Source organism: Budorcas taxicolor, chromosome 25 (assembly GCF_023091745.1).
Source record: "Budorcas taxicolor isolate Tak-1 chromosome 25, Takin1.1, whole genome shotgun sequence".
In the NCBI taxonomy this organism is placed as follows: Eukaryota; Metazoa; Chordata; class Mammalia; order Artiodactyla; family Bovidae; genus Budorcas; species Budorcas taxicolor.
In genome coordinates, this window is record NC_068934.1 from 51345414 (window position 1) to 51372545 (window position 27132).

The following is a 27132-nucleotide window of genomic DNA, read 5'->3' on the forward strand; positions in this document are numbered from 1 at the left end:
GTCTCTCACGCCCTCTCCCTGTCACGGTGTCTCTCACGCCCTCCCTGGGTCGCAGTGTCTCTCACGCCCTCTCCCTGTCACGGTGTTTCTCACGCCCTCCCCGTGTCGCGGTGTCTCTCACGCCCTCTCCCTGTCACGGTGTCTCTCACGCCCTCCCTGGGTCGCAGTGTCTCTCATGCCCTCTCCCTGTCACGGTGTTTCTCACGCCCTCCCCGTGTCGCGGTGTCTCTCACGCCCTCTCCCTCTCACGGTGTCTCTCACGCCCTCCCCGTGTCGCGGTGTCTCTCTCACGCCCTCTCCCTGTCGTGGTGTCTTTCACGCCCTCTCCCTGTCACAGTGTCTCTCACGCCCTCCCCGTGTCGCGGTGTCTCTCTCACCCTCCCCGTGTCACGGTGTCTCTCACGCCCTCCCCGTGTTGCGGTGTCTCTCTCACGCCCTCCCCGTGTTGCGGTGTCTCTCACGCCCTCTCCCTGTCACGGTGTCTCTCTCACCCTCCCCGGGTCATGGTGTCTCTCTCACGCCCTCCCTGGGTCGCGGTGTCTCTCTCGCCCTCTCTCTGTCATGTGTCTCTCACGCCCTCTCCCTGTCGCGGTGTCTCTCACGCCCTCCCCGTGTCACGGTGTCTCTCTCGCCCTCTCCCTGTCACGGTGTCTCTCACGCCCTCCCCGTGTCGCGGTGTCTCTGACACCCTCCCCGTGTCGCGGTGTCTCTGACGCCCTCCCCGTGTCGCGGTGTCTCTGACACCCTCTCCCTGTCATGGTGTCTCTCTCCCCCTCCCCGGGTCGCGGTGTCTCTCACGCCCTCCCCGGGTCGCGGTGTCTCTCACGCCCTCCCCGGGTCGCGGTGTCTCTCACGCCCTCCCCGGGTCGCGGTGTCTCTCTCGCCCTCTCCCTGTCATGGTGTCTCTCACGCCCTCTCCCTGTCGCGGTGTCTCTCTCACCCTCCCCGTGTCACGGTGTCTCTCACGCCCTCTCCCTGTCATGGTGTCTCTCTCACCCTCCTCTTGTCACGGTATCTCTCACGCCCTCTCCCTGTCACAGTGTCTCTCTCCCCCTCCCCGTGTCGCGGTGTCTCTGACACCCTCCCCAGGTCGCGGTGTCTCTCACACCCTCTCCCTGTCGCGGTGTCTCTCACGCCCTCCCCGTGTCTCGGTGTCTTGCCACCCTCCCTGGGTCGCGGTGTCTCATGCCCTCTCCGTCTCACTGTCGTGACCCCAGGATGGCATTCTGAACCCTCACGCAGCCTCCTGCACCTGTGCTGCCTGCTGTGACGACATGACCCTGGTGAGTACTCCCGACCCTTCGACTCTTCTGCGCTGTTTCCCCCTTAGTTTCCCCTCAGAATCTGTTCTTCGGCTGTAGCTCTGGTGGCTGAGGCCTCAAGTGGGCCCAGGACTGCTCAGAGGACCCAAAGGGGACCTTCCTAGATAAAGTAAACCTCATGACGTCCCCGTCCTGCCCCCCCTCCCATCCTGCCCCCCAAGTGTTTTCCCGTGCTGATGACAATGTGGTATTTTACGATTTGCATTTTTAACATCAATTTGTAAAAAACGCTGCCTGGAACTGCTTTGTATAGAGAACTCTTTATGTCTTTTGAGGTTTTTTTTTATCTGATTCTTAACTGTTTAAAGATGAGTGTTGTTTTAATTGACGTTGCTGAGTGGCTTTCAGTGTGATGGCAGCGTGTCATGTGTGAACCACCCGCTTTGTTTCAGGCTTTCTTGTTGTTGAATATTATTTTAAGTGTTTCAGAATTTAAAAAACTGTTTAATGAGGTTTTCTCATAAAAATTTTTTCTAAGTTTTTTTTTTTTTAGTACTTTAAAAACATTTATTTATTTTTCGTTCCCCGGGTCTTCGTTGCTGTGCGGGCTTTCTGCAGCTGCAGTGGGTGGGGGCCGCTCGCTGCAGGGCACAGGCTCTGGGACACGCAGGCTTCGGCAGCGGCGGGGCCTGGGCTCAGGAGCTGTGACGCACGGGCTCAGTTGCTCCGCAGCACGTGCAGTCCTCCCAGACCAGGGATCGAAGCCACGCCCCCTGAATTGGCAGGCAGATCCTTATTCACTGTGCCATGAGGAAGTCCTCCTTTTTAAAGTTCGATTGCTCATCTGGTTAACTATTAGCAGCTATGGAAGAAAGCTAACTGGAGAGACGTTCTTGACTGGGAAAACCCAATATTCTGAAGCTGCCTAGCCTGTACACAGATCACACGTGATCCTGGTAGAATGCTGTGGTTCAGCCACTAAGGCTTGTCCAACTCTGTGGACCACAGCACACCAGGCTCCCCTGTCCCCTGCTACTTCCGAGTTTCCTCAAACTCGTCCAGTGAGTCCATGATGCCTTCCAGCTGTCTCAGCCTCTGTCACCCCCTTCTCCTCCTGCCCTCAGTCTTTCCCAGCATCAGGATCTTTTCCGGTGAGTAAGCTTTTGGCATCAGGTGGCTGAAGAATTACCCAGCAGGATATTTGTGTGAGAATAAAATACTTTTAAAGTTTGCTTGAGGGGACCGGCAGGTGATGTTCTTGGAGATCTTGTAGGGGTCAGAGGAGCAGAGCAGGGGGTTTGCCCCGTCAGGAAGCGTGGAGCACACAGCAGGGCTGTCTGTAGTCCCTGCAAATGCTGAAACCCCGAGGTGTGACCTGCAGGGCGGAACCTGGATGCTAAAAGCTAGAAGCCGCCAGAAGAGAACTCAGGGGCACTGTGGACTTGTGGGGTGGGAGCCTCTGTGGGGAGCGTGCTCCGCTCCCCAGATAGGTCTGCAGGTGTGACGTGGCTCCCTTCACAGTCCTGGCTGGATTTTAAGGACTCTAAGGTTTCTATGGAAAGGCAGAGGAGACGGGATTGCAGCAGGGCTCTGAGGATGAAGACTGAGACTGGAGGGGCCACAGCTCGGGGCCTCAGACCTGCCGAGTGGGGTCCTTGGGTGAGAGCCTGTGGTTTTGCGGAGGGGGCCTGTCAATCTAGGGGCAGACTAGCCACCCACAGTCGGACCCAGAAAGTGTGGGGACAGTCGACACAGTAGGCATAGAAATGACCTTTGACCTAGACATCATACTTTATATACCAATGAATTAAAAATGGATTCTAGAGATTTGTTGAAAACAAAATTAAAGTTTTTAGAAGAAAATCTTTGTGATCTCAAGTTAGACCTGGGATTTCTTAGACATGGAACCAAAGGTTCAGTCCATGAAATAAAATCTTGTACGTCTCCTTCATCAAATGGACACATTTTGGCTTCCGAATCAGGAACAGTGGTCTGCAGAGCTCTATGGACCAACCCCCAGAGACATAATCCTCATTGGCGAAATAATGCAAAAAGCCTGCTTAGGATCTCTGAAAGCTGTCCTGGCAGCATATAGCAAAAAATATTTATCCGGGAGAATTTTGTCAATCTAGGGGCAGACCTAGATTGGTGTGTGAGCCAGGGCCTGTTCCCTGCCTGCGGCCCTGCTCGGCTGAGGGGAAGCTCCGTTCCAGGCCACCGGCCCCATCGTCCTGGCCCCGCTCGCCCATACCCCATGCGGTGGAATTCCCTGTGGTGGAGGCAGCGATAGGACCACGAGTTAGGCTGATGGTGTGAGTGCTGCCGAGGCTCCGCTCCCGGGCAGTGTGTGGGCGGGTGTCAGCTAAGCAACTGTCCCGGGGCGTTTCCTCTAGATGTGTCCCGAAAGCCCCCAGTGCAGAGCCCCGGGTGCCTGGATCCCACAGCGGAGCAGTCTGCAGAGGGCAGAGCAGTCGGCTGGTGTAGCAGCTTGACTGCTGCTGCCCGGAGGGGCCTGCAGGGACCCCGTGTGCAGGGCTGCAGCGGGGGAGCCTGGAGGGGGACAGCCGTCGGCACGGATGTCCAGCTCCAACAGAAGTCACAAGGCGTGTGAAGGAACGGGGGTGTGTGGACCCCATGGAGGAACAGCAGCAGGCAGGAGATGCTTCCCGTTGCAGCAGCAGCTGAGGGGGCTTCCAGGCAGGCTCTGTGTCTGCAGGGTGGAAGCGTTCTCAGCAGGGGTCTCGGTCCCAGTCTCCGGGGCTGGGGCAGGCACCACTCCCAGGGCAGCTGCGGCACGCGCGGGCTTTCTCACAGCTGTGGAGGCGGCAGTCTGGGTCCCCGCACTGGTTTGCTGCTGGCTGGGGCTCCTTTTGGCTTGCAGGCTCTCACTCATGTGGCAGTTAGGGGGTGTTTCTGGTGTCTCCTCCTACAGGGACTAATCCCACCAGGTTAGGGCCCCACTGTCCTTACTCCTAATGCATCCACATTGCTGGCTGAGACCTCACAGTTCAGCCCAGAGGGTGTAACAACGACATCTCATCACGTGGAGAAAATCACAAAAGGGAGGAGCCCAGTGGAGATCCTGGGGTTGAGAAGAAAGTCCACGCTTGGGTCCACAGTACATGCGGGAGGGCAGCAGGGAGGGCCAGTGAGGCCGCGAGGTCTCGGGCACGAGCTGGCGGCTCCCCAGCCTTCCCCTTGTCCTGCCTTCCTGTTGCATTGAGGGCCTCTGCTCCTGCGCGTCTGGGCCTGTGGGGCGCCCCTGCCCTCGTGGGCCCTGTTTGGTTTCTGTCTTCTGGGAATTCTCAAAACTCTGATGTGGACGCAGGGCGTCCGTCGGGACAGAGTCTGGGGTGGTGCCCTCACGTCTCCCTCTGTCCCCCTGCCCCCTAGAGCGGCCCCGTCAGGCTCTTCGTGCCCTACAAGAGGCGCAAGAAGGAGAGCGAGCTGCCGGCCACGCCCGTCAAGAAGGACGCGCCTAAGAACATCACCCTGCTCCCCGCCACCGCCGCCACCACCTGTGAGTGTCCGCGAAGCCCCTGCCACCATGCGTGCTCTTAGCGCATCCTGCTCACGCGTGTGGCCAAGGGCTTTGGGTCTAAAGGGGCACAGCTCCTGCTCCCAGAGGCCCCTTGGCCTCCTGGGTCCCGGCCTCTCCTCCACACCAGCTTCATGCCAAGACCTCGGGTCTGGGTCTCGGGCAGGCCCCCGCCCTCAGGGCTGCATACGCCCCAGTGGGCAGGCGAGGCTGGTGGGAGTTGAGGGAGGAGCCCCAGCTCCTGAAACCTTGAGATGGTGAGTGGGGGTAAGGGAAGACCCAAAGGGAGGGAAGATCTGGGGGCTGACGGGTCCTCAGAGACTGTCCACGACCCAGTGGGTCCTGGGGGGCCCGGAGGATACGGAGCTCCGAGGAGGCGTGGCTGCTGTTTCTCTTCAACTTCGATGAGTATTTTCCTTAGAGAGGGCACACGTGTGTGTGTGTTTAGGATCCAACAGCGGGAGCCGCCTTGGGGGGCGTGGGCCTTGCCCTCACTGGCACCAGGCGCCACCCTGCGGAGGTGGGCTGGGGGCCCCTGGGTGCTGCTGCGCACCCCACGCCACCCCCTCCCCAGTGCTGGGCTTCCGGCTGGGCGAGTGATGGCTGCCCTGCCCTTGCAGTCACCGTGACCCCCTCAGGACAGATCACTACCTCGGGCGCACTAACCTTTGACCGGGCGTCCACCGTGGAGGCCACTGCCGTCATCTCGGAAAGTCCAGCCCAAGGCGACGTCTTCGCGGGAGCCACAGGCAAGCTGCCTCAGCCCTGGTGCCTTGGCCCCGAGAGGCTCCCCCTTCCACCTGCAGGAGCCAGGGAGACCCCGAAGCAGCGGGTAGGGGCTGGGGGCTTGGCTGGTGGTGGCAGGACCAGGACCTGAAAAGCTGAGGCTGCTTGTGGGATGTGGAGAGAGCCGGCGGGCAGAGGCCCCCTGTGCATCTGTAAACTCTAGGCCATGTTAGGGAGCGAAAGGGAGCAAGCGGGAGCCCACCCACTCCTGTGCCGTTTCGTCCCCCTCCGGGCCGCCAGCGCGTCGTCGGTTCCATCCCCTTCCGGGCCCCTGGTGCGTCGTCGGTTCCCTCCCCCTCCGGGCCCCCAGCGCTGTCCTCGGTTCTGTTCCACTCCAGGCCTCCGGCATTGTCGTCAGTTCCGTCCCTCTCCGGGCCCGGCGCTGTCATCAGTTCCGTCCCCCTCTGGGCCCCTGGCGCGTCGTTGGTTCTGATCCGCTCCCACCCCTGGCGCTGTCTTCGGTTCCGTCCCCCTCCGGGCCCCCGGCGCGTCGTTGGTTCTGATCCGCTCCCACCCCTGGCACTGTCTTTGGTTCTGGTTCCCTCCAGGCCCGGCGCTGTCATCAGTTCCGTCCCCCTCTGGGTCCCCGGCGCGTCGTTGGTTCTGATCCGCTCCCACCCCTGGCGCTGTCTTCGGTTCCGTCCCCCTCCGGGCCCCCGGCGCGTCGTTGGTTCTGATCCGCTCCCACCCCCGGCACTGTCTTCGGTTCTGGTTCCCTCTGGGCCCGGCGCTGTCGTCAGTTCCGTCCCCCTCTGGGCCCCTGGCGCGTCGTTGGTTCTGATCCGCTCCCACCCCCGGCGCTGTCTTCGGTTCCGTCCCCCTCCGGGCCCCTGGCGCCTTGTCAGTTCTGGTTTTCTCCGGGCCCGGTGCTGTCGTCGGTTCTGGTTCCCTCCGGGCCCCCGGTGCTGTTGTCTTCCTTCACTTGTGAGCTTGAGGGCTGCCTGGCTGGACGCACCGCAGTGGGGTCACGGGCGTGGCGCCTCTCTCCGCACAGTGCAGGAAGCGGGCGTGCAGCCTCCGTGCAGGGTCGGCCACCCGGAGCCCCACTACCCCGGTTATCAGGACAGCTGCCAGATCGCACCGTTCCCTGAGGCCGCATTGCCAACGTCTCATCCCAAAATAGGTGAGTGAGGAGGAGCCCCGCTCCCGAGGTCTGGGGAGGCAGGGCTGTTTGTAGACCGGAAGCTTCTGCCGGATGCTAGGTGGGGCACGGCTGCTCACCTACTGCCCTGTGCCCAGCAGAGCCTGAACCCGCCGGGCTCCACCTGGGACGCTGCACTGGGATGGTGCCCCTGAGGGCGCTTGTCCCTGGCTTCAGGTGTGAGAGTGTGTGTGTCTGTGACTCACTGGCCTGCAGCTGCCAGGACGTCCCCGTGCGTGTGTGTGTGATTGCCACTACCTGCCTCCCCAGCCCACCTCCTAAAGCCCAGCCCAGCCCCAGCAGAGCCCCAGCAGGCCGCGGCCAGCCTCGGGGGTGTCCATCCCACGTGACCGCGGCCCCCCTGCCTGCTCGCTCCTCACTGATTCCAGGGTGGACTCGGGGCTTCCTGTTTCCTTCAGGGTGGTGCAGCCTGTTCCTGGGGTGATCATGTCGGGGTGGGCTCTGGTCTAGCCCGCGGGGGCCCCCAAGAGCAGCTGCTGCCCTCTGTCTGCCCTGTCCCACTGCCCCTCCCCTTAGGCCCGGCGCAGCGAGGAGGGGGGAGGGGGAGGCTTTTCTCGGGGTCCCGTGCTCCCAGCCCAGTGCCTTCCCGGGAGCGGGCTCACAGCCGCGGTCTCGCTGCTCGGTGGGTCTGGCTCCTGAGCGCTGACCGTGCGTCTCGTGTGGCTCGTCTAGTGGGCGTACCTGGGAGCTGGGAACGGGCCTTGGTGGGGCGTGTGCGCCGGGGGCTCAGCCGGCACTCCCTTCAGGGCTTTTCCTCGGAGAAGGCTGACGCGCTCAGCGCGGCCTGGGTGCGCGTGTCTCCCCTGGGCCGTCTCTGCCCAGGCCCCTCGGGACAGAGGTGGGCAGGCCTCCTGCATCCAAAGTGTGAGTCTCTACGTCCTGTCCAGAGCCAGCGTCGCCCCAGGTTCCCTTTTCACCGCCATGATGTTTTCTGCAGCTGAGAGGAACCTGCCCCCTGCCAGCCCTGATCTGTGCCCCAGACCCCGTGCCCACAGACGGCCCTAAAGGTTTCTGTGTGAGCAGAAATGAAACCAGGAGGCTTCAGCTCCTGCTTGCAGTTGGCATGCCGTCCATGGTCAGGCGGCTGTAGCCGCAGCAGGGGTTAGAGGGGGAGCCGGGGGGGCGGGGTGAGGGCGTCTCTGCACCTGCAGTGTCCTGGGTCCCCCTAGGCCTGCGCTCTGTGCACCAGCCCACTCTCCCACACTCGACGAGAGCACGGAGGCCCCTTGGAGCCAGGGGACATGCTGACTTCTGCTCTGTTTTGCTTCCCTCGGGCTAGTGCTGACGTCCCTGCCGGCCCTGGCGGTGCCGCCCTCCACCCCCACCAAAGCTGTCTCCCCCTCGGTGGTCAGCGGGCTGGAGGTGTCGGAGCAGCGGAGCTGGCTGTACCTGGAGGAGATGGTTAACTCCCTGCTCAGCACCGCGCAGCAGCTGAAGACGCTGTTCGAACAGGCCAAGCAGGCCAGCTCCTACCGGGAGGCCGCCGCGGCCCAGGCCAGAGCCCAGGCAGACGCCGAGCGGAAGGAGGTACCATCCGCGCCGCGGGTCTGCGCCCGCCTTCCCGGGCAGGGGCGCTAGGGGCGCGCACGCAAGTGAAGCTTCTCTGCTAGCTAGGGCAGGTGCTCCCCTCCGGTGTTCGGCTCTCACACACGCTCCAGGACACCTGTGGCAGATGGCGCTCGTCCCGTCAGGCCAGCCTCCCCAGGGATCATCTGCTGTGACGCAGAGTCGCGGGGGTGTTGCCGGTCACAGTCCCCGTGGACTGTGGTTTTCTCACCAAATCTATATAAGAAAAATTTTCACTTTAGTATCACTTTTTGTAGACAAGAGGAAAGAAGGTTTTATCGGGTGCTTAATTATGCTTTTGTTTTGCTGAGGCTTGCAGGATCAGGCAGGGGCCTGGGGAGGGCTGTCATAGCCAGGAGGTGGTGGCCGAAAACCCACCTGCGTCCTGTGGAGGCTCCTTTGCTCTGACCAGTCCTGAGCGGCCGCCTGGCGCGGTCGCCCCTGCTGTCTCGGCTGATTCTGACCCTCTGGTCGTCTCAGGCTCTGCTGCGCTCACTCCTCCCCTTGCACCTGGGGATACCCTGCTCCTGCTGGTTCCAGGCACCTTGATTCCAGGCAGAAGCTCTGAGCTCTGCTGGGTTCTGTCTGCTCACCTGGCAAGCGCTGGACTTGGTCCTTGCCAGCAGCTGAGCTGGCTGCTCTCCCGCCCGTCATGCGGGGGTCTGTCTCGGAGTCTGCTGCTGGGCATGGCTGTAGGCCTGGTCTGGGCAGGACGGGCGTGGCCTAGCTGCTGTTCTCACGCATGGGGCTGCAGGCGCTCCTGGAGGGGGTGGGGGCACCGTGGACACAGCTGTCTCGCCCGTTGTTTCTGCTGGCTCAGCCCCGGGCTGGCTCCCTGGGGACGGCCAAGGCCCGTGGCCGCCGTGCATGGCGGGTCTGCTTTCCTCGGTTTCCTGGCCATCTGCAGCTCCAGCCTCAGCTTTCTGCCCACACCCTCCCCCCCCCCGCCCCAGGTTCAATGCCATCCCCTCACTCCCCGCCAGTTCCTGCCCCACCTGCCAGGGCCTCCCCCCAGCCAGGCCCCCTCCGTTCCTACCTGCTCTCCTTGCTTTCCAGACCTCAGACCGTTGCCTTCTGGCTCCGTGGTGACTGTCTGGAGGGTTGCCTGCTGGCTGCTCTGGTGACCCTAGTGAGAGCTGCCCTTTCCTCTTTGGCTTGGGAGGCTGTTCGCCTGACCACAGTGCTCTCATGTTGCTCGGAGACTAGCTTTTTAATCATTTAATATTTGCATATTTCACATTTATAAGCATTTTACTTTTATTTTTTAAGTATTTATTTGTATGTGGTTTTGCATTATAACCAGCCTTTGCTGTTTTTGTGGGTTCATATGCTCACATACTTATGATCTTATATTTAGAAAAACCCCCGACGTACGTAATGAAATCATATTCTTTTTCTCGTTGAAACACGGTTCACATGCTGTAGGATTCACCCCTTTAAGCTGCACAGTCCAGGAGCTTGCTCTCACACTTGTTCAGCCGTCCCCACTGATTCCAGGGCTCTTCACCCCCCAGGGAAGCCCCGGACCCGTGAGCACCACCCTACCAGCCCCAGGGCCCCGCTGCACTCGCCCGCTTCCTCTCGCTGACTCTGCCTGTCCCCACCGCCCCCCCAGACCCCGCTGCACTCGCCCGCTTCCTGTCTCTGGCGCTGTGTGCTCTGCGAGTTTCTTGGAACCGGGAGTCACACAGGATGTGGCCGTCTGCGTCTGGCTCCTCCCTGAGCAGCGTGTGCTCACGATGCTTCCACGCGGGGGCCTGGACTAGTGCCGCCGCGCCCGGGCTGCTTTTCACCCCTCCATCAGTAGGCGCTCCCAGCGCTCCTGCCCTCTGGCCTCTGTGCACAGCCGTCTGTGTGGGTGCGTGCTGTCCCTGCTCCAGGGTGTGAGGCTGGGGGCGCAGCCGCCGGGTCCAAGGAGGCTCCCGCTTCACTCTATATGCAGCTGCCAGGCTGTATGCCCCTGTGGCTGCCCGGCCAGCGTCCACCGCCGTGTGTGCCATCCCCCTGCTGAGCCTGGGGGTGTGGGGAGGCCCTTGTCCTTGCTTAGGGTCCAGGGCCGGGAGCGCAGGTGTGGGGAGACCGCTTGGGCCCGCCACCTCAACAGTCAGACCAGCTGGACAGTGGCAGGCGGCTTGGGCTGCTGACTGCACGGGAACTGGGGCCTCACCCCAGGAGGGAAGTGCAGAAGGAAGCGGTTTAGCTTTCAGTTTTACGTTTTTCATAGGTTTTCTTGGACTTTCTTTCACAGAATAAAACTACAAGTAAACTCTGTGAAAATTCTCTGATGACAGATGGGCTGAAAGAGGAAGTATAGGTTAGGGTGCAGCGTGGGTTTCCCACCTGGTTGGGTCATGCGGGCGCTTCAGCTGGGCCAGCTGCCTGGGTTTTGTTTCTCAGATAGGACCAGCCCACAGTCACGGCCGGGCCCATCCACACGAAGGGTCCAGAAGCTGAATTGCTGCCATGCAGACCTCCTGACCTGCGTGTCCGGCGGCTCAGCCAGAAGCGTCTGGCACGGTGGGGCTCCTCAGGTCCCCACCCATGGAAGGCTGGGCTGTGCGTTTTGTCTGTAATTTCATGTATTTCTAGGAAAGGAATGTGACATGAAGTGCCGTTATACTTAACAGTCCCGTTTGGTGGAAGATGCTCAGCCTTTAGTGAGAGGCTTGAGCCTCTGCCTCCACTGGGACACCATCAGTGTCCGTAGCCTGAGTTCTGACAGCGTCAGGGGCTCACGGGCAGGCCCGTCCTCTCTCGGGAGCCGTTGGCGTGACGTGCCCTCACGTGGCCGTCCTGTAAGCTGGACACGCGGCCAGGGGAAGCAGGCGTCCTCTGTTCTGGCATCGCTGGTAGGTGGAGCCGGTGTCCTTGTGTGTGCGCGCGCCCACGCCGGCGGTTCCAGGCTCCTCGAGTGACCTGGTGCCATTTCCTTCACATGTGGGTTGGCCACCCTCCACACCTATGCGCTCACCTTTGTACCTGCTGATGTGTCTGAGCCACGGCCCCTGCTGGCCACAGTGCCTGGACCCTGGGTCTTGGGAGCCAGACGCCTTGGGGCGCCTTTGCCAGGATCATCTGGGGACTGAGGGGTCATGACTTGACTCATGCGAGAGAGGCACCCAAAACGTGTCCCCGAAGCAGGTGGTGGCAGTGAGAAGCGACCTTCAGGGTCTGGGTGGAAGGAGCCAGAAGGCTGGGGGTGGAGGGGGCACGGGTCTGTCATGGAGGGGCTTCTGGGCACCTGACAATCCCCCCCACTCTGGATCACACAGCAACAGGCAGGCATCCCACCCCGGGTCACACAGAGAGAGGCCCCCCCCACCCTAAGGATCACGTGGAGAGAGCCCCCCACCCCGGATCACACGGAGAGAGCCCCCCCACCCCAGATCACACGGAGAGAGACCCCCCACCCTAAGGATCACGTGGAGAGAGAAGCCCCCCACCCCAGATCACATGGAGAGAGACCCTCCACCCCCGATCACACGGAGAGAGCCCCCCACCCCGGATCACACAGAGAGAGACCCCCCCACCCTAAGGATCACGTGGAGAGAGACCCTCCACCCCCGATCACACGGAGAGAGCCCCCCACCCCGGATCACACAGAGAGAGAGCCCCCCCACCCCGGATCACACGGAGAGAGCCCCCCACCCCGGATCACACGGAGAGAGCCCCCCCACCCCGGATCACACGGAGAGAGGCCCCCCACCCCGGATCACACGGAGAGAGCCCCCCACCCCGGATCACACGGAGAGAGCCCCCCACCCCGGATCACACGGAGAGACCCCCCCCCCACCCCGGATCACACAGAGAGAGAGCCCCCCCACCCCGGGTCACACGGAGAGAGCCCCCCACCCCGGATCACACGGAGAGAGCCCCCCACCCCGGATCACACGGAGAGAGACCCCCCACCCCGGATCACACGGAGAGAGGCCCCCCACCCCGGATCACACGGAGAGAGCCCCCCACCCCGGATCACACGGAGAGACCCCCCCCCACCCCGGATCACATGGAGAGAGCCCCCCACCCCGGATCACACGGAGAGACCCCCCCACCCCGGATCACACGGAGAGAGCCCCCCACCCCGGATCACACGGAGAGACCCCCCACCCCAGATCACACGGAGAGAGGCGGCCCCAGAGGAGCTGTTGCTGTGGAGCCTGTTGGGAAGCGTCCATAGCGTGCTCCTCAGCTCTGAGGGTCATGTGTGGTGGGGAGCAGAGTGTGAGGCCGCGTGGTCCACGAAGGGGCTCCATGTGAGACCCAGGCGCTTGCCTCCCAGGGAGGGAACCAGGGTTGCCTTCTTGGATGTTTCATGTGGAATTTCTTAGAAAATCAAATTTTAGCCCAACTGAACTATCAGAGAGGTTTAGTCAGCTCTAACCATGGGGCATTTGTGTTGCGTGTGTATAATTAGCTCAGCAGAGATTAAACAGGGCAGAAGACCAGATGCCCTTCCCATGAAGGACGCCACGTCCAGCAGAAACCAGCTGTGTGGCTGCAGGGCGCCGGGCTGTGCTGTGGCCCGTGTCTGTGTCCCTGGCTCCTTCTCGGGCCTACACTGGTCATCCAACTTCCCGTCAGGAGGAAGTGTGGTCAGAAGAGCCGCCTTGCTGGGGGCCCCTTCCAGCGCCGCGGGCACACAGCAGACACTGCTCTCAGCACTGGCGGAAGCCCGGGGCCCGTGGGTCAGCAGTGCCGTCTCTGCAGGTGTGTCTCCTGTGGCTGCTGGCGGAGGCTCTCACATTTCTCTTCTCAGGGCCTCATCTCCCCCCAGGGTCCAGCTTGGCACGTGGGCCACGTTGGAGGTTCCAGCTGTGAAGTGCAGCAGCCCCCCTTTTCCTCCCTGGGCACGCTGGTGGCGGCTCCTCCTTGACAGGGCTGGTGTGGGGTGTTTCCAGAACCCTCCCCGCAGGCCGTGTCTAGTCCCTATGTGTCTGAATGGACCCAGGGGGCCCGTGTGGTGTGCTTCACTCAGCTTGTTGCATCTTAGGCGGCTGGAGCTCCCTCAGTGCCCCCAAGTCCCTCACCTGCCCCTCTGGACTCCTTCCTTCTCTCTGGGACTAGAAGACCCCCAGGCCCAAGCCGGGGGCTCCCTGCCCGGCCCTGTCGCTGCTCAGTCACTCAGTTGTGTCCGGCTCTTTGCGGCCCCATGGACTGCAGCACTCCAGGCTCCTCTGTCCTTCACTGTCTCTGGGAGTTTGCTCACACTCCTGTTCTTTGAATCAGTGGTGCCATCCAGCCCCAGGCCTGGAATCAGCCGTGAAGAACGAATGGTCTTAGGAACCAAGATCTGGGCCTTGCTGGCCGGCGGCACAGAGCCGTGTGGGTCCTGGCAGGCGTGTGCAGACCCTGCCCCGGCTACTTGCCACTGTCCGCTTCCCCCTGCACGTGTGCTGGTGTGTCTGACTCGGATCCTGGGCTTCTGGTTATTTTGGGTTAAGAAATGGTTTTCCCAAGGGGATATGTTGGGAAGGCCCAAGGGGTTGGAAATACTTTCTGCACAAAAGCGGCACCTGCACCCCAAAGTTCATCATGACGCAGGCCTTTGCTTCAGGCGAGAGGCGTTTACTTAGCGCCTGCTCTTGTCCCAGGACGGCCCTGGTGCTGGGAGAACAGGCAGGGTGGGCCCAGGTGCTGGTGGGGGTCGGGGTGCAACATGAGGGCTCCCAGATGAGAGGCAGGAGGGTCTTTGGGGCCCCAGACCTCTTGGGCGGCTGCCGGCTGCTCCATGCCCGGTGCTGAGGGCTCTGCAGGACCTCTGCTCTCCCTGGAGAACCTCTTTGTCCTGGAAAGGAGAGGCAGGGGCGAGCCTGACCCGCTGATGCTGGAGTTTCCTGAAGGAGTTGGGGGTGGCAAGTTACAGGTGGAAAGTGTTGGTCAGCATTGTCAGCAGAGAAGGAAGCTGAATCCAGAACAGGAACCGAGACACACATGCTGTTTTTGCCCACACAGTCCCCCACCAGCCGGAGCAGGGGCCTGGCTTGCAGCGTGCTGGGGTCCTGGCTGCCTGCCACCGTGGGTCACAGCTGCACACACTGGCCCGGCCCCGTCACCCCCTTGCACTGCCCCCTACCGCCCCTCCCCGCTCTAGAAGGAGCAGCGTCACGCTTTGTGGGGAAAGCACATAGAAGGCCCATTTCACGGAGCCCAGCTGGTGGGCTGGGGGCGCCTGGGGTGCAGGACAAGGGGCACCCAGGCTGTTAGTGGGGGTCCAGCCGGGGGCCTCCAGGGCCTGGCCACTCAGGGGCTGGTCCTGAACGCCTGAGAATTCTGGTCCTCCCAGGTTTGCTTTCTGCATACTGGGTGGAAATGAAATCCCTGCAGTTTGCAGCAAGGTTGGCCTGTATGTGATCCAGCCCCCTGCCTCCTGCTCAGAGTCTGTAAGGCCAGGGCAGGAGATGCGGGTCGGTCTGGTCCCGGTCACCAACCCCCCTTCTGTGTCTCTGGGAAGCGTGCCCACCACTGACAGCCTGTCCTCTTGCAGCAGTCCTGTGTGAACTGTGGCCGCGAGGCCCTGAGCGAGTGCACCGGCTGCCACAAGGTCAACTACTGCTCCACCTTCTGCCAGCGCAAGGTAGGCCCTGCCCCCCGCCCCGCCCCCGTCCCCGTCCCCCGTGTCCCCAGGCCCCAGCAGGGCCCCCAGGCAGCCTCCTGTGCCGTGGGCTGTGGCCGTGGAAGCCGCTGCTCACCGGCGGCCCGGACCTCATCGCGGTCAGCATCCCCAGCCCGGCCGCCTGGTCACAGGCCCTAGCTGTGTGTGCAGTTGCACGCTGTGCTTCTGTTTCCATCCCTTGGCCTTTGACCCTAAGGAGGCTGGAGAGAGTGGCAGTTGCTGGTCTTCTGGCCCTTACTCAGAGTGCGAGGCCTAGCCGTGGGCTGGGGGCCTGTGGGGTTCGCCTTTTCTGGAAATTTTCTACAATGAGAGACAGTAACGTGATGGGTGGGCAAGCAGTGACGCCTGTCGTCCTTTGCGTTGCCCGGGCTGCCCGGGACCTGGAGCCGCGTGTGTGGACACAGCCTCTGCAATGCCCACAACTCCCGTCCTTAGATGCCCTCCAGCGAGAGGTGGGCAGGGATGACCCCCACGACCAGGGTGTGTGGGGCCTTCCTCCTCTGCCTCTTAGGGCTGCATGGGGTGCTGAGGAGGTCAGCACAGCGTGGAAAGCATGTCCGTGGCTGCCACCTTGCTCCCAGGCCCTGCCTGTGTGTCGGTCTGGGCGCTTGGGGAAGAGACCCACGTGTTTGTTTCTCCGTGGTCTCACCAGTGGGCTGGGCACTGAGGACAGGGCGCCTGCTTGGGCTGCCAGGAGGAGCCAGCTTGTGATCCCAGAGGGCAGCTGACTGCTGGCGTCCCTGACGTTGAACCATCCCAGGAAGGTTCGTGGGTTTATTTCTGGACGCGGTCGTTTTAGCTAGGTGCCATCTTGACGAGAAGCAGCCGCTCTCTTACTGAATCGGGCGCTTAAGTTCGGGGATAACCTTGTAGATGAAGACGCCACTTCTGTCAACTGGGTTAGGTTTGTCCTCTTTCAGCATGCTGTCCTGATAAAGACATGGGCTTCGGCTTTGTTTACAAAAATCAGTGTATAGTGAATTTCAGAAACGCTGATTCTCACGTGCAATCCAAAATGAACACTCGGTAGGACCCGCAGCTCCTTGTGATAAACGCTGGTGCTGGCGCTGAGGCTTCCGGCCCGCACTCTGCGCCCCCCAGAGACCCGGGGGTGCTCGTGGTAAACCCTGGTGCTGGCGCTGAGGCTTCCGGCCCGCGCTCTGCGCCCTGAGACGAGGGTGCTCAGTGCCGCCGCCCTTCCTGCGCGTGGGACCGGCCGTGAGCTGTGGTGCCCTCACATGCAGACGCTCTTTCTTTTCCAAATCCCGTTTGGGGGGGATACATGTGTTATGCCTTCTCTGAGGGAGGCAGGATTCACAGGCCATAAACTCCACCAAGTTTAAGCGCACAGTTCAACGATTCACAGTAAGTCTGCAGTTGTGAAAACATCACAGCTCAGTTTTAGGACCTCCCATCACGCCCAAAAGCCCCCTCAGGCCGACACCTCTGGGCCCTGGCGAGCAGGAGCCTCCTCCTCTGTCGCTTCCCCGCTCTGCGCGCCGGCCATAGCAGGCTTGGGCCACGTGTGATCTGCACCCGGCTCCCCCGAGCAGCTTTCAGGCCCACCCCGCGGGCCCAAGCAGCATGCCCGGTGTGGCTGGACCTCGCCTGTTCTCCAGCCGTCAGCCGACGGACGTCTGGACAGCCCCCACTGGGTGAGTGTCGATGGACACTGAGGAGGGGCTCGCCAGAGGGCAGGTGCTTCACATGCACATTTTAGGCAGACTTGTGTGTGACTCTTACGAAACTCAGCTTGGCCAGCAGTGAGTCCACCCCATCCTCAGCGCGCGCTCGTGCCCTCTGGCTGTAGCCCTGCCCCTGGGTATGCGGCAACACCTGTGGTCTAGCTTGCGTCTCCCTGATGACCGACGATGTTGAGCAACTTTCTGTGGGCTTACTGGGTAGCTGAATATCCTTTGGGCAGAAATGTCTGTTCAGATCTTTTGCTCATTTTTAAATGTGATTGTGCCCCTCCCTATCGAGTATGGCAGTGTCTGTGAGCAGTCTGGATACACGCTTGAAGCCCAGCTTTTAAAAATGTTTTATTTTTTATTCTTTTTGCTTGGCCGTGCTATGCAGCTTATGGGATCTTTGTTCCCCAACCAGGGATTGAACCCATGTCCCCTGCAGGGGAAGTGTGGAGTCCTAACCACTGAGTGGCCAGGGACCCCGAGAAGCCCAGTTTATTAAAAATGTTTCTACTGGAGGTCACGCTGTTGGTGCAGTATCTCAGAAAGTTTGCCTGACTCAAGGTCAGGGAGATGTATCTTTTCCTAAAACATTTATAATTTTAAGTCTTTTGAATTTTTATTTTCTTTAATTTACTATTATTTTGGGGACTGCACCACACACACAGCTTGCTGCATCTCAGTCCCCCGACCAGGGGCTGAACCCTGGCCAGATCCTAACCTCTGAACCATCAGGAACTCCCTGTAGCTCGCTTTCAGATTTATGATCCATCTTGAGTTAATTTTTATGTATGGTATGAAACATTGTGGACATGAGCCCAACACACGTTAAGTTCTACGCACTCTATAGGTTTACATAGTCAGGTAGTTTTCAAATTAAAAATTTATTTGAGTCTGAAAACAGCAAATGCTGAAGGTGTGGAGAAAATGGAACCCTCCTGCACTGTTGGTGGAAATGTAAATTGGGGTAGCCACAATGGAAAACAGTGTGAAATTTCCTTAATTTAATAAAAGTAGAGTCACTGTATGACCCAGCAATCCTGGACATATATCCAGACAGAATTCTAATTTGAAAAGATAAATGTACCTCAGTGTTCACAGCAACAGTGTCTACAGTAGCCAAGACACAGGAGCAACCTCAGTGTCCGTCAGCAGAGGGACGGATGGAGTCGTGGTGTGAGCGCAGTGGGGCGGTGCTCGGCCGCGAAAAGAGCGGATGATGCCGTTTGCAGCCACATGGGTGAAGCTGGCGCTCATCGTGCTGAGTGGAGTAAGTCAGACAGGGAAGGACAAACATCATAGCGCTCATGTGGAATCCAAGAAACGACACAGACGAGCTTGTTCACGAAACAGAAGCAGACTCAGACACCAGAACAGACTGGGGGCTGCCAAGGGGGGCGGGGCAGACGGGGGCGGCCGGGAGTCTGGAATAGCAGGAGGAGGATGGATGAAAACAGAGCCCTGCTGTATATCGCAGGGACTGTGTTCAGCACCCTGTGACAGACCATGATGGGAAAGAATGTGCACGAGAAAGCAGACGCGCTTAGCAGTCGCTTTGCTGCGCAGCAGAGATCACCATCGTAAGTCAGCGACGCTTCACCGAAGTTCGTCTGCTCTTTTGAGGCACGGGCAGACCTATCTGTGCTTCTCAGACAACTGTGTGTTTACAAACGAAAGGCTTGTGGCCTCCATGCACTGACGGGGGGCAGTCAGCGTTTTTAGGAGTAGCGTGTCTTTTGAGTTAGGTCCACGGACACTGAGCAGGCCACGGTGCCGCGTAACGTAGCCGGAATGAACCTGGGTCGGCCGAGCCCGGTGACTGGCTCCGTTGTGACGGGCGCTTTATTGTGGAGATGAACCTGTGCTGTCTCCCAGGTATGCCTGTAATGATTTGAAGTTTCACCTTTTTATTGTGAAAATAAGGCACTCTTATCATAGACAGTGCGGAAGCAGAGGCCAGCACGGAGACAGGCAGCTAGAGCCTGCTCCCGGGTCGCCCTGGCCTCTGCTCCTCCGTGTGTGTGACGCTCATTCACGTCTTGTGTTTCACTGGACCCTGACCTCTCGTGTGTTCGGGGCCCATGTCTCCCCTAACCGCACCCCGTCAGGCCCCCGGAGCCTGTGAGTGGCGGCAGCATCTCCCACCCTGACGGCAGGCGTGGGCCATCTTCCCCGACCTCCCGGGGGGCCACAGTCACCCAACCCCTCTGTGGATGCGCTGAGGATTCTCACTTGGGCTGTTACAGATAACACGGTGGGCAGCGACATCAGACACAAGTGTTTCTGCAGGTGTGATTGTGTTTGCTTGATCCCAGGAAGGAAGCCGCCAGATGAGAGTGTGGACGTGTGTCCAGGGTCATCAGGCTGTCTGCCTCCGAGTGGGTTCCTTAAATAGCGTGGTGAGGCTAGGCACCCCCTGCCCAGGAAGGCTGGCTGCTCAGCACGTGCAGGACTGTGGCCTCGGGTGGGCGGCCACTTCCGGAACCGTGACCGGGAGCCGTGACCTGGGGCCGTGACCCGGTCTGTCCTTCCCTGCAGGACTGGAAGGACCACCAGCACATGTGTGGCCAGCCTGCAGCTGTCACCGTCCAGGGGGACGACGTCCACGTCGGCGAGGGCGTGATCGAGAAAGTCACCGTGTGAGGGCCCGTGGGGCCTCTGCGGCCAGGAAGGACCCTGGAGGACAGGGGACTCTGAGGACAAGGAGGAACTTGCTGGCCAAGTTACAAGTGGACGCCGGGTGCCCGGTGCCCTCGGCGGTGCGCTCCCGGTGCCGAGCTCCGGGACTGGGCGCTGGCCTCTCCGTGGCTGCTGGTGGACACGGCCTGGGCCCCGATGCCTGGTGGGCGTGGCCTGGGCCCCGATGCTCGTGGTGCTTTTTTTAATCCCGTGGATCATGAGCGTCCAATCCTCCCTACGGGTGTGTCGTGTTCTGTAACACGCGTGTACATATCTGTGTCTTGTCAATAAAGTCGACACCCCTGTCCCACCCGGACAGGTGACTCCAGTCCTGACCTCCCCAGGTGGCTGTTCTTGGTGCAGCTCAGAAGTCTTGAACGGAAGGGGCCCTGCCCGGCGGGGGTCCCAGAGCCACCAGCCAGGAAGGCCAAGCCCCACTGTCCAGGCTCGGGGGAGACGAGGTGCCCTGGCCTGCCACCCTCCTCTGCAAGGGTGCACCGGGCCACTGGGGACCTGCCCGGCACGGCTACTGCCCAGGCCCAGCAGTCCCACCCAGCACGGCAGCAGCCTGGGGCCTGGTCCCCGCGGCTTCCTGAGCCCACCTGTGGCCAGCGCCAGTTCTGGGGGAGCCCTGGGTCTATGGCACCCCCTCTTCTCTGCACTGAGGAGGTAGGGGCTCTGCCCCAGTCACAGACTCTGACCCCGATGCTTTCCCCCTGGACGATTCTGCCACGTTCATCTCCCAGGTCCTGTTTCCCGAAGGTTCTTCTCAGTCCATAGCACATGGCCTTTGGGGATGCCACTGGCTCCGGGTGAGCCCAGGGGGTGGCTGGAGGCCCGAGGGAGGGGGCTGTGAGCCCAGGAGCCCCAGGGCCCGTCCCCACACCCGGCTTGGCTGCAGGTGATGGAGGGCCCTGCCCCCAGAAGCCTCTGCCAGCCCTCTGCTTGGCCTCCACAGACTAAGTGGGTTTATTTGGGTTTTATTTAACCTGGTCTTCACATCTCTCCACTGCCTCAGGGAAGGCCAGGCCTGGCCTCCTGGGGTTTACACAGCTGAGAGGGCTGTGGAGGCCTGTCAGCCTCGGCAGGAGGAGCTGGGGATGGCTGCACCTCTGGAAGGAGTCCCCCCAAACATGAAAAGGCTAAAGCGGCAACAGAGGCGGGCACGAAGCCCACAGGCAAAGGGTGCCAGGTCCTTCCCTGATGTCCAGCTCCGGCCAGGGGCCCCTGCAAGCAGTGCAGCGGTCTCTGGGCCAGGCCCTGCAGGAAGGCCATCCTGGGCAAGGGTTTCCTGGGATGGGGAAGCTTCTCCTCAGGACGGAAGCCTGGGGACCCTGTGTTTGGGGGGCACTTTTCAAAACCTATGGTTTCTGAGCCTGTGAAGCTGTCTCTGGGTCGTGCTGGACGTCAGGAGGTTTCCAGAAACTCCCCGGCACCAAGCATGGGTTGCACCCTCACTTCCATGTCAGCGCTTCCGATGGCATCGCCTTCTGAGCGCGCCTCCCGCCAGACGCAGCCCCCAGGGGACAGGGCAGGGCCGGCGTCTGTCAGCACAGCACAGTGGCCATCAGGATGCTGGTCCTCTGCTGAGGCGAGGAGACGCGCGGCATCAGTGGGCCTGCCCAGTGCTGGGACCCTCGAGGCACCTGCTGGGGCCCTGGGTCCGCCAGCCTCGGGCATCTGCACCCATGTCCACCGTGCCCCTCCCATGCCCAGCTTGCCCTCCATTTCCAGCTTGTCCCCTTCTTGGAGTCTGTGCACAGGGCCAGCGGGGACAGCCCAGGGACGCCAGCAGGCTCCAGCACATCCGCGTCCCTGCCCCCACGAGAGGTGCACTTACTGGCCTGGCCTACCAGGGGCGCGGTCACCCTGTCCCCAGCACAGACGAGAAGGGGGCAGAGATGGGGACATGGCCTCTCTCCACGCAGACCCTGGGTGTGGGCAGAGCAGCTGGTGTCCACACTGGGTGCGGCTGCTGCCAGCAGAGATCCTCTTGGCAACAGCAGAAGCTAGCTCTGACCACCGGAAGTGACCACGGAAGGCCCAACAGGTGCACGGCAGACACGGGCTTCAGGGCGCGGGTGTGGCCTGTGGACCTGCAGGACATGGAGCCAGGCGGCAGGGCCAGCGGCCACAGTCAGGGCCCCTGCTCCTGTCCTGACCCTGACCCTGACCCTGCTGTCAGCCCAGCGGGTCCCTCCTGGTCTTCACTTCAAGTCTGAGGTTCTCAGAGGGATCATCAGCACAGCTCTGGAGCAGGCATCCTGCCCGGGCTCGGTTGTACCATCTGGGGCCCTCCCTGGGCATAGTGGCTCCCCCTGGGTTTGGGGGACCCTCTCTGGGCACTGGGGCTCCTCCCTGGGCGAGACCCAGGGTACCTGCTGTGGCTGTCCTCTTGTTTGGAAGGGGAGGAGCTGCCGGAGGCTGGAGGAGCTGCAGGGCCAGGGTCCCGCCCAGGGCCCCTCCCTCTGTGTCAGCCCCTGCCATGCAGGCACAGTGTCCTGCACGGGCCCCCGTTCCTCTGCTCGGCTCCCTGAGGGCAAGTCTCTCCTAGGGTGATGCTGACAGGCTGGTCCTGCAGGCGGTCAGGGGAGGCTTCTTGGAGGAGGTGGCAGCTGAGCCCTTGAGAAGGAAAGGGTGCTCGCCCACAGAGGGGATGGGCAGCCCCTCTTTCCGTGGAATAGTTTAACATCCTGAGGTTGGGCCTGATGCTGTCACCTCACAGCCCACAGGAGCGCCTTCCGGAGAAGGACTTGGCACCCAGTTGTGGCCAGCTCAGTGGTCAGTGTCCCTGGCCAGAGTGCTCAGCCACAGCACTGGGGAGCAGCTTGGCACCCACGGCAGGGGCTGAGAGGGCCCAGGTGAAGTCCCGGAGGGGCTGCCTCAGGTTACAGGGGTCACGCTGCGGCGGGGGGCGGGCAGGTAGCTGGCTGCTCTGGCCTGGTCCTGGCCACGTGGCAGAGGATGGCTGAGCGGGTGTGTGCTTGGCCCTCCCTGAGCCCACCCAGCCCCTGGCCCTTCTCCTGGGCTTCAGGCATTGGGGGGCAGGCCGGGAGCTGCGTTCTGACCTTGAGGGGGCTGCCAAAGTGGGGGCAGGGCTGGTGGACGGGCCACCAGGATAAGGGAGGCGGCCGCTGGCCGGGGAGCAGAGTCGGGTGGAGTGTGTGCGGGAGGGTGTGAGCCCAGGCAGCCTTCCCAGGTCGCAGGCGCCCCTGTCCCCGGGCATGCACCTTCCTGACGCCCCACTGCTCAGCCCAGGGCTCAGCCAGGACCTTCCTCGAAGGAAGGAAAGGGTTAACTGACCAGATGGGGCCAGTGGGGATGCCTCCTCCTCGCCCCCACCAAAGCCTTCCCAGTAGGTGACCTGGGATCTGTTTAATTACTCCTACAAAGCCCCAGGCGAGGCGGGTCCGGCCAGGGGAGGCCGCGCAGCGCTCTGTCAGCAGCAGAGGCGCAGAGCCTTGCGAAAGACGGTGCGGAACTCGGCGTTGAAGATGGTGTAGATGACGGGGTTGAGGGCGCTGTTGACGTATCCCAGCCAGGTGACCGCGCTGACCAGCCGCGGGGACACGGCGCACGCGGGACACAGCGCCCGCGTGATGTGCACCACGAAGAAGGGCGTCCAGCAGAGCAGGAAGGCCCCTGGGGGCGGGGCGGGGCGGGGCGGGGTCACGGCCACGCCCGCCCCCCCCCCCCCGGGCACCGTCCCCCCTCCGCCGCGCCCCCCGGGGCCGGTACCCACCGACCACCACGGGCAGGACCCTCATAGCTTTGCGCTCCCGGCCTGTGATCTTGGCACGTCTCCTCCTGCGGGCCTGAGGCGAGGGTTCGGCCGCAACGGCGTCCGGGGGCGCGACGGCGTCCGGGGCCGAGGCGGCGTCGGGGGTCGGGCCGGGGGCGGCGGCGGCGGCCGCGCTGGCGTCCGGCGCGGGCGGGCCGGGGCCGCTGGGCCGGCGGGGCGCACGGCCGTGCAGCTTGGCGCGGCGCGCTGCCTCCCAGCGCCGCAGGCCGCGGAACGTGGCCCAGTACAGCAGCAGCATGAGCGGGCAGGGCAGGAAGAAGGAGCACACGGACGAGTACACCACGTAGTCGCGGTCCTCCAGGCGGCACACGGAGGGGTCGCGGCCGCGCGCGTCGTTGAGGCCGCACAGCACGGGCGCCGCCACCGCCGCCGACAGCAGCCACGTGGCGCCGATGAGCAGCAGCTGCCGGCCGCCGCGGCTCTGGCGGTTGTAGCGCAGGGGCACGGCCACGGCCACGAACCTGCGGGGAGCGCGGTGAGGGCGGCGGGGCGGGGCGGCCCGACGGGGCGCGCCCACGGCCACGAACGCGCGGGGAGCGCGGGGGGCGCGGCGGGGCGGCTTACCTGTCCACGCTGATGGCGCACAGGTTGAATATGGAGGCCGTGCACAGCATGACGTCCATGGCCATGAGCGCGTCGCAGAGGCCGGGGCTCAGCAGCCACACGCCGCCCTGCACCTGAGCGCGGGGAGGAGCCGCGGGAAGCTGACCTCCCGCCCCGCCCCCAAGATGTCTTCCTGACCCCCGCTGCTGCGGGCGGCGAGGGGGCTGAATAACGGAGGAGTCGCTCCCCGGAAAGCAGGGCGGTCCTCCCCTCCCCTCAGGCCCGGAGCCGAGAGACCTCCCACCTTCCTGTTAGAACCGGGAAACGCCTTCGGATTGGAGTGGGTTTTGGGGGGGGCGTGGGCAACGGCGGGCTGTGATCCCTGATGCTCAGGGTGCGCGGGGCCCCTCCCTGCAGGTGGGGGCCTTGCTGCCCTAGAGCGGGAGCCCAGCACCCACCCCCGTCTCCAGCAGACCGCGCAGCTGGCCTGTCTGCTGAAACTCTGCCTCTGGGACTCTGGACAGGTCATCCCACTCTCGTCCCTGCACGCCTGAAGTGAGGGCAACGGTAGCGTCCACATCATTGTTACGAAGTAGTAGCCTCGGCCCCTGTGCCCAGCGCCCCCACCAAGGGCAAAGGAGCAGACAGCCGCCCCTTCTAAATCTCCTCCTGCTGATTTGGGACGATTAGGAGCTTAAGAGCCGTCACTGTGACGTCTGTCTACAGCTCGGGTGGGGGGGCAGTAGGTCATGCCCGTCCCTGTCCTGCTCGCCTCTCTGCCCAGCCCTGCCTGGACTCACCCTCCACCTTAGAAAACCATGCCTCCCCTCCCCCCACAGCCCGGGACACCGCGTCCCCAACCCAGCCTAAGCAGCTTTTCTCTGCCCAAACTGCAGAGTGGACATGGCTGACACCAAGGGGGACCCACCCGAGGGCCAGGACCTGGGCTGGGTGTGGCAGTTCCCGGACCCAGGTTCTGGCAATAGGCCCTTCCCCAGCCCGGGTGGGCGTGCCCTGCACCTCCAGGAAGGGTCCCTCCTGCTGTGAGCCACGTCAGCGCAGGAGCGAGGGTGCCCTGCCCGGGTCGTGTGCACGAGTGTACTCGTGGTCCTGTGTGGCTGTGGCCTCGTGGGGTGACCTCTGTGTCTCTGCCCCAGGGGAGCCGGTGTGGGGTAAGCCTGCCTCTGCCAGTCTAGCCAGCTGGCTCCCCCTGGGGGGACTGGAACCCAGCGGAGGGGGCTGGGGGGGGGCGGTCTGGATTCCCGAAGCCGTCTCTTACTGGGGTCTGTGCTTGAAGAACAGAAGCATCTCTTGGGTAACTGACATAGAAGGCGAAGCGGAGAGAGGGACAGAGCGGGAGGGCTGACGGACAGCGGGACGGGGGAGGGGAGCGAGGTTCGGAGGGGACCCGGCTCCGGTCGTCCTGGGACCTGCACAGCGCCCGGCTCCAGGATCCTGAGAAGCCAAGCGGCGGGGTCGGGCTCGGTCCTCCGTGTGGCCGGGACAGGGGACCCGGAGCGGGCGGCGGTGCGCGTGCGGGCGCGACGCGGGCTCACCTCGGAGTAGACGAAGAGAGGCAGCACCAGCAGGGCGAGGAGCAGGTCGGCGGCCGCCAGACTCACGATGAAGTAGTTGGTGGGCGTCCGCAGGGCCCGCTCGGCCGCCACGCTCACGCACACGAGCGAGTTCCCCGCGAGCACCGCGCCGATGAGCAGCACGCCCCCCACCAGCGCCGCCGCCGCCCCGGGGCCCCCGGCGCCGCCGCCCGTGCCGGGCGCGCGCTCCGCCAGCAGCCCGTCCGCGTCTGCGGCGCTGCGGTTCCCCATGGCGCCCGGCCGGCGCGCCCCGCCGGGCGCTCAGCACCACGGACAGTCCCGGCCGCGCTGGGGCCCCGCCCCTAGGCCCGCCCAGCCCGGCCTTAGTCCCGCCCCGGCCGCCCGGTTCCGCGGACCCCAGGGCGCTCCAAGCTGCACCCAGTTTTGGCCCATCTTGGACTTCGCCCCTAGGGCCGGGCAGATGGACAAACGCCACGGCCCAGCGCCGGCCCAGTGAAGAGATGTGATTGGCCTGGGCGGGTCCAGCATCGCTCTCTGCCACGCAGGGTTGCGGGACGACGCGAGGGTCAGCGCCCAGAAAAACCCGCGGGATGAAACGGCGGCCCGACCATCCCTCGAGACTTGCGGGCACCCACGCCAGCGCCACCAGGTCCAGCCTCGGAGACCCCCGCAACCCTGCATGGGCCCAGGCTGGGCGTCCCCCTCCAGAGATGCTTCTGCAGACCCCCGAGGCAAAGATGGAGCCGCATGGGGGCCATCCTTCCCAGGCTGCTTCCACCAGACGCTGGCACGCCCCAGTCCAGGCTCCCCCTCCTTCCCTCCGGGCACACTCCTCTCTCTACACCCCCACCTGACCCGGCCTCTCTGGCCCCTGCATCTCCCCCTGCAACGACTGCAGACCCCAACCGGGGTCCCTGCACCCGACTCCCCAGAGCAGCCTCTCCCCCAGCCTGGACCACACTCAGCCACTCTCCACCCCACAGCCACTGCCTGACCCTTCATCCTCCCCCAGCAGTTGGGTGGGCAACCCTGATCCTGGCTCCATCACCCTGAGCAAGCTGTGTGCCCGTCTGAGCCTGGTAAAATGAGCTCACCCCACAAAGCCTAGAGGCTGTAACGGCAGCCAAGGCCAGGAGAAGGCCACTGGGAGCTTAGCAGTCGCCAGAGTTCTTCGCACTCATTAGACGCATCTTACCTGAGTCACGTCCTCACAGAGAAAAGAAGCCCCAAAGGAGATCCCTCTCAACCTGCACGCCCTACACACGAGCTCCCTGTGTGTGTTAAAGAGAAGACAAAGACCCTGAAGAGACACACCGTGATGGTACTCACAAGGGGCACAATCACTGATAAAGGTAGTGTGTGTGCAGGACGTGGTGTGAATGGGCACCGCATTGCATCCAGCACCTCAGTCCCGCTCATGCGGATCAGGAAAGGGACAGGCAGGCTCCTGTCCCTCCTGAAGGCTTCAGCAAGAGAACTCACAATCCTAGCGACTTTTCTCACAAGACAAAAATCCAAGGCAGGGCTGGCTCCGTGACCTTGGGTTGGGTGCCAAGCAGTGAGGCCAGCCCAGCCCCTGATCAGCGTTGATTCTCCCTCCTGGACCTCAGACATCTGCCACCATTAAGGGTGAAAAGGCAGCCCACAGACTTCCCTTGGTGGTCCAGGGGTTAAGAGTCTGGCTTCCAGTGCAGGGAGGCAGGTTTGATCCCTGGTCAGGGAACCAGATCCCGTATACCTTGAGGCAACAAAGCCTACAAGCCCCAACTAAGACCTGTCACAGCCAAAGAAACAAAGAAATAAAGACAGGCATGTGATGCTAAGAAACTGGAAATCTGCATAAAAAGAAAAAAATATATTTTTAAAAAAGTGAAAAGGCAGCCCAGATTGGGCAAAGAACGTGATGCAGGAGCAGCAAGCTGTGTGTGTGCACTCAG

General features: G+C 62.6%; 2 protein-coding genes across 2 annotated transcripts in view; one reads left to right on the forward strand and one right to left on the reverse strand.

Moving 5' to 3' along the window:
• DEAF1 (DEAF1 transcription factor) overlaps positions 1-19629 on the forward strand; it is a 28478-nt gene extending 8849 nt beyond the window's left edge. The window contains exons 6-12 of the mRNA XM_052661859.1: positions 1218-1283; positions 4656-4782; positions 5421-5549; positions 6581-6709; positions 8028-8275; positions 14799-14888; positions 19154-19629. Coding sequence (XP_052517819.1) covers positions 1218-1283; positions 4656-4782; positions 5421-5549; positions 6581-6709; positions 8028-8275; positions 14799-14888; positions 19154-19258 — 894 coding nt within the window. The 3' untranslated portion in view covers positions 19259-19629. The remainder of the gene's footprint in view (positions 1-1217; positions 1284-4655; positions 4783-5420; positions 5550-6580; positions 6710-8027; positions 8276-14798; positions 14889-19153) is intronic.
• A 3104-nt stretch (positions 19630-22733) lies between these two features.
• DRD4 (dopamine receptor D4) lies at positions 22734-25465 on the reverse strand. Its single transcript, XM_052662547.1, has 4 exons — positions 25196-25465; positions 23661-23773; positions 23037-23557; positions 22734-22936 (listed from the first exon to the last, which is right to left on the reverse strand). The coding sequence occupies exons 1-4, from the start codon at positions 25463-25465 to the stop codon at positions 22734-22736; spliced, it is 1107 nt and encodes a 368-aa protein (XP_052518507.1).
• Between the last annotated feature and the right edge of the window lie 1667 nt (positions 25466-27132).

What these genes read in the sequence shown, in the direction of transcription:
- DRD4 (XM_052662547.1), bottom strand. Translation starts at nt 25,465, where the DNA reads ATGGGGAACCGCAGCGCCGCAGACGCGGACGGGCTGCTGGCGGAGCGC. An exon ending in CTCTCTTCGTCTACTCCGAG is followed by an intron (nt 23,774 to 25,195) that starts GTGAGCCCGCGT and finishes CCCCGCGCTCAG; the next exon opens with GTGCAGGGCGGCGTGTGGCT. An exon ending in GGTCCTGCCCGTGGTGGTCG is followed by an intron (nt 22,937 to 23,036) that starts GTGGGTACCGGC and finishes CCCCGCCCCCAG; the next exon opens with GGGCCTTCCTGCTCTGCTGG.